The sequence below is a fragment of the Cibotium barometz genome, chromosome 27 (genome assembly GCF_041138505.1).
Source record: "Cibotium barometz isolate CiBa-2024 chromosome 27, ASM4113850v1, whole genome shotgun sequence".
Classification (NCBI taxonomy): domain Eukaryota; kingdom Viridiplantae; phylum Streptophyta; class Polypodiopsida; order Cyatheales; family Cibotiaceae; genus Cibotium; species Cibotium barometz.
In genome coordinates this window covers 26,356,086-26,362,085 of record NC_141072.1, presented here as the reverse complement: position 1 = coordinate 26,362,085, position 6,000 = coordinate 26,356,086, and the positions used below count along the sequence as shown (strand labels likewise).

General features: G+C 42.0%; 1 protein-coding gene across 1 annotated transcript in view; it reads left to right on the top strand.

The window, feature by feature from the left end:
• The first annotated feature begins 1,855 nt into the window (after positions 1-1,855).
• Positions 1,856-6,000, top strand: part of LOC147623227 (Glycosyl hydrolase superfamily protein) — a 56,258-nt gene continuing 52,113 nt past the window's right edge. The window contains exon 1 of the mRNA XM_086821305.1: positions 1,856-2,247. Within this exon, the coding sequence (XP_086677431.1) occupies positions 1,960-2,247 (288 nt within the window). The 5' untranslated portion in view covers positions 1,856-1,959. The remainder of the gene's footprint in view (positions 2,248-6,000) is intronic.

Genomic DNA, 6,000 nt, shown 5'->3' with positions numbered 1-6,000 from the left:
CCTTTAGCTAATCAATCCCGTAACTTGCTCCTACCAATGCCATCATTTGTGGTCGGATGAATGAGATTTCTTTTCCTCGATTCTCTCACTAATCTAGGCGACTTCTTCATGAGATCTACCATGCTAGTGAATGCCTCTTTATACTTTTGCATTGCTTCCTAATATTCTACTGCTTGGTGATTACCATAGACCTTTGCTTCATTATTTTTCAAAAGGTACATACTCCCCCTCAACCTTAGTACCCATCATTGCTTGATTTTTTATATGCTTTACCTTATGTATGGCCTTTTTTATTTTTTACATGCTATACATTACGTATGGTATTATGTATGCTATACCTTATGTATGGTCTTTTTTATTTTTTTGTTAATCTCACTCATAAACATATGCACTGAAGAAGAAGTGCTCTTGTATAAAAAAACAATTAACTTAATGTTGGTTAACATGTTGTGCAAGGATTGTGTGATAGAATTACTCTTAATCTTCTAAATAGGAACACTTCTATTACCATCTATCATAACAACTCCCCTTCTACATGTTGGGGAGATTGGCTTTTGCTACTACAACCGCTTTGCCAACAACCTTCTAGCACCTCAAGATGTTACTAACTTCCTAGTAAAGCAATCCATTTCCAAAAATAAGTTCTTTGGTAATGATATCATTCTCACCTACTACATGCAGCATGAATTACACTAGCTTCTCAACCTTGCACCATCCCACCATACCTTTTGGCCATATTAACCCATGGACACCCTAAACCATAATGGCACTTGACCATCCATACCTTTTTGGCCATATTAATTCTACCATGGACACCCTAAATCATAATAACACTCCACCTCACTCCACCACGCTCACTTTAATGTTTGGCAATTGACTACGTTTTGTGTAATTTCCACCGCTTGTCATTATGCTCAAACATTGGTTGGGGTCTCTTTAGACCTTATAGATTGTAATATCTTCATTTCATAACTCATATTTTTTTGGAGTTTGATACCACACTCCCTTGTAACATTCTCTCATTATACCATCTCTCTCTCTCTCTCTCACACACACACATTCTATTGTATTATTACATAGAAGGATGTCGAGGTGCCATCTCTCTCTCTCTCATTATACCATCTCTCTCTCTCTCTCTCTCTCTCTCTCACACACACACACACACACACACACACACATTCTATTGTATTATTACATAGAAGGATGTCGAGGTGCCATTAATCTAATGAATCTGGATCGTAGTGAGATTCTCTCACTATACCATCTCTCTCTCTCTCTCTCTCTCTCTCTCTCTCTCTCTCTCTCTCTCTCTCTCTCACGTATCGAGGTGATATCAATCTCATGAATGAGGATCCTGCGACCCATCCTTGCTATGTAATGAAAAAAGGGGGTGGTTGGGCTTTATAGGCTGAAGGGGTCTTGCCACTTCCACTCGCCTAGATCCCACATGAGTAAGAGGATGGCTCTCACAAAGCCATAGGCTCCAGGAACTATTGCAAGCCACCTTGGCAGGAGGAGGGTTGATCTCTGGTGATCATGAAAAGCCAAGAATCCTCACCCCACTGCAAGAGTGTCATGTTGACTAGTAAAATTATAATCAGTTTCTCTTATTATAGTCTTAGGTTATTCCATAAAGTTGTCTTATTAATAATATATAGTAAAACTGAGAATGAATTATGAAATTGTAGTGCCCTATGGATATAGATTGATTAAAAAGGCCTACACAATTTTAAAACATAATAAATGTGATTTTATTAACTAAGTTAGCTAAGTCATTGCTCAATTAACACAACACTCTCTCAAATTTGTGTCTCTCTTTAGTATTTGTAAATTTTAAATGTACAAAGCGACCATTACATTCTTACCTTTGTGAGAGGCTACCATAGTTAGCCAACATCAAGAAGGTGACCAGGGTTGTTTTCTGGGGAGGGGACGACCGGGAATGCCAAGCCTTTGGCCATGGCGTCCAGAGCTTCTCAACGTCGACATTACAACAGCGATGGCAGGCCGAAATTCAAGCCCACAAGGCCCCCCAAGCATAGTGCCACCACTTCCTCTCTCCGGCGTCACGCTCTACCTGCCCTCCTTTTCTTTGCTTTCTCCTTGGTAGCGTCCTATTTCTACATCAGCAGGCACTACCTTTCTTCTTCTTCTTCTTCCTCTTCCTCATCTGATGCTGCGCATGACTGGTCCGTCTACAACAGAGGGCTTGTCACCTCCGGCCTCTCTTACAAAGCAGTTCTCTCTGTAAGTCGCTTTTTATGGTTTACTTGAAGCCTTTCTGAGAGTTCTTTAAAGATTTTTTAGGGTTTCTGTTTAGGAATTTGTAGTAGTTAACCCTCTGGTTTAAGGACTACCATTGCAGCTCATCTCTCTAGTTGCATAAGTACTGAAAGCACCCAGAATTTTGCATAGCCCACCCATATACATATTCTTGAGAGCGTAATATAATTATAGCTGCTATTATAGCTAGCCTTAAGGTTATGCATCATCCACAGACAAGGATGCATGTGCCATGGCTGGTGGGGAGGTCCATTTGGATTAGGTTCAAAAGACATCCACAAAACAACATTTTACTGCCAGAAAGGAAGAGCACTAGTATTTTAGAGTGGTGCCTTTTGTTTTAAGTAATGCACGAACACATGATGATGATGTGAGAGCTCAAACGGCTACGTCGGCGCGTAGTGGTATTCACTTTTGAGGTTGATCTTGGAAAAGGTATCTGCCAATCAAGATAAAGTGAATGTCCAGCATTTTCAGAGAAAACTTGTTGATTATTGACTTGCCTTTCTTCTCGACAAACAGAATTAGGCCAGCAAAGGAAGATTGATTAGGCTGAATGAAACCACTCTAGAACAGCACCTCTAGTTGCTTATCCCAGTTCTCCTCCATCGTCTAGCTCAACATGATGGAAACTTGCAGGGTGGTGCATCGGGTATTTTTTGATCCAATATGATATGTGCAAACCAAACAATCAAGCTATCCTTGTGAGTGTGAACACCCGTATTTTTTCCCATTTTTCAATGGTGTGGAGGGATGCCAGATGTTGGCAGAAGACTCTGGTGGCTGGCCGACTGCCCATTCTGCAGTCGTGTGGCTAGCCGACTGCCCAAACAGCATTCGTGGAGTATTTTACTGCTGGCCGACTTGCTGTAGGTAGTCGTGGACTTCTGTACTGCTGGCCGACTGCTGATGCAGTCGTGGAGTGTTTTTTTCAGCGGGCCGACTGCATGCATGGGGCATATAAATAGGCCCCATGCCCCCACCACTTTCTCATTTAGTTTTCTGCGGGATCTTGTGTATAGAGAAGAGTTTACACACCTATCTCTCTGTGTTTCTTGTGCTGTCTATTTTCTGCATTCTACTTGCTCTTGTCTACCCAAGTTTGGTTATCATTTCCGCTGCATATTCTGACATCCTGAGCTCTGTAAAAACTGAGAGTAATCTCTCTAAAGGGTAGTCAATGCTCCCATGTAGCGTCCTCCTCAACACGATCCTTCCACTTGATCTTGTATTCTGTGAGTAGTAGCATATGCCGCAATCGTCTTTCACGAAATCCAAGATTCGTGTGGCACAAATGTCATGTCCTCCACATCTATGATTTCTTGAGGAGTAATTAATTGGTCTGTTTCACCCAATACTTTCTTAAATCTATTGACATGAAATACGGGATGAACTTTCACATGAGAAGGCAAGTCCAATTCATATGCAACTGAATCAATTCGGCGTCTAACCTGAAATGGTCCGGAGCATCTAGGGGATAGTTTCGGAGATCGACCTGTTCGTAAAGTCTCAGAATCTTTCGGAACTTGTAAATACACCATCGTTCCTTCATAGAACTCTCTTGGTGAACGATGTCTATTAGAATAAAATCTATCTCTGTCTTGAGCGCTTCTAATAGATTCCTTGGCAACTTGTAACATTTCTTGCATGTCTTGCAAAAAAGTATGCGCTGTATCATGTTGAAGTCCTGAAAATCCCACGGTAACAAGTGATTTAGGTTGAAATCCGTACATAAGCATAAAAGGACTCAAACCTGTACTCGTATGCTTAGTACTGCTGTATGCAAATTCTAACATAGGAAGATAATTTTCCCATGAATCCTATCTTGTGGAGACATATGCACGAAGCATGTCCTCCAAAGTCCAAGGTTGCATCCAAACGTCGTTTGTATTTGATTCAAACGTTTAGAACGATTGAAATTTGAAACCCACGAACGTGGGTCCTTGGGATTTTGATTAATGTAGGTTAAAAAAACCCACGCATGTCAACATCAAGTTTTTTTTTCCTGTTCTTACGTGCGTGCGGCTCTCTCTGTTTGGCGGCGGGCACTCGTGGGCTGGTCATGCCGATGTGCTGGTCTTCTCTGGTCGTGTTGCAGCCTGCGCTCATTGCCCAAGGCCCCAAGTCACACTCTCTCTCTCTCCCCCCCCGCACACGCTCGTGGCTGGCTGTTGAACTCTCCCTCTCTCTCTCTCCCGCAACTCTCTCTCTCTCTCTCTCTCTCTCTCTCTCTCCCCCCCACAAGGCTCTCTCTGCCGCACCTCCTTGGATCCGTATACAGAGATTGCAATTTTATTCGCTGACTTGGCTGACTTGTAAGTTGTAAGTTGTGCAAAATTGAAATTAAAGTTTGTATAGTATTAGTAAGTGCTTGAATGTTCATTGATGAATCTTCAAACTTCATATTTCAAAAGTTTATAAGTAAACTAAAAATTTTGTATACATATATATCGGGGGCAACGTTCACTATGTTTGGAATCTTTTCAGCACGTTTTCCAATCGTACTAAACGTATTGTTTACTACGTTTGGAATCACCTTGTCAAAGTCTGATTCACCCTTTCAGTTTGGCCATCAGATTGAGGATGATATGACGAACATAGATTCAAATTTGTTTCCAACTTCTCAAAAACAAGCCTCCAAAAGCCACTTGTAAACTTAGAGTCTCTATCATTGACTATGTCCTGTGGTAAACCGTACAGTCTAAACAATTGCTCGATAAACTGCCTTGCTAATTGCGTAATTGTAACAGTCTTCCCGTGTAGGTAAAAATCTAGCCGTCTTTGTTAAGCGGTCCACCACAACCCAAATAGAATCATGGCCTTGACGTGTTCTTGGCAACCCGGTAATAAAATCCATGGAAATACTTTCTCACTTATTACTTAAGATTGCAAAGGATGCAACATCCCAGCCTATCTAAAGCGTTCAGCTTTAGTCGCTTGATAAATTTGACACTTGAGGACATAATCTTCTACATATCCTTTCATCTTTGGCCAATAGAAAGTGTCTCACTAAAGCTAATGTCTTGTGTACCTTGGGGTGTCCAGCAGAAGGGGCGTCGTGACACTTCTTAAAAATCTTGGACCTAATGTCTGGGACCTGTGGTACATAAATTTCGTCATTACGGAACCATCCACTAGCCTCCTGCACCTTGAATGGTAGGTTGCTCAGTCACTGAGTCTTGGTCAATCAATAAGCTCCCGTTCTGGATCCTTTGCCAATATGGACCAAAATAACTATCAGTCTTGCAAAGCCCTCTCAATGACTGAAATAAGTCAGTGGAAATCTCGGTGAATGACAAAGTATTTACCTCTCTCATCCGACTAAGCATATTTGCTGCACTATTCATGGACCCCTTCTGATAGCGTATTTCAAAATCAAAATCTTGAATTAACTCTGTCCATCTAGCTTCTGCTGGACACACCGCGCCCATAATCCCCAACAGTGGACGGAACACATCACGTCCCAAAAGCCTCGAACAATGAACTTGGAATAGATTCAGTTCATAATCTTTGTTGTGTCAAAGATAACCATGTCCTGCCAGATGTCTAATGCTTGGAACTCCGAATCACGGTCCCCATGCACCAGCAGGCGGAGCTGTAATCAGTCCCCTCTCCTGCCCACAAGCCTCTTTTGGCTGGAAACACATGGGGGGAAACTGTATGTGTACTAGAGAAGCACACCATCTGGGGTCTCCTGAGCTGGAAGTGCCCTCCTGA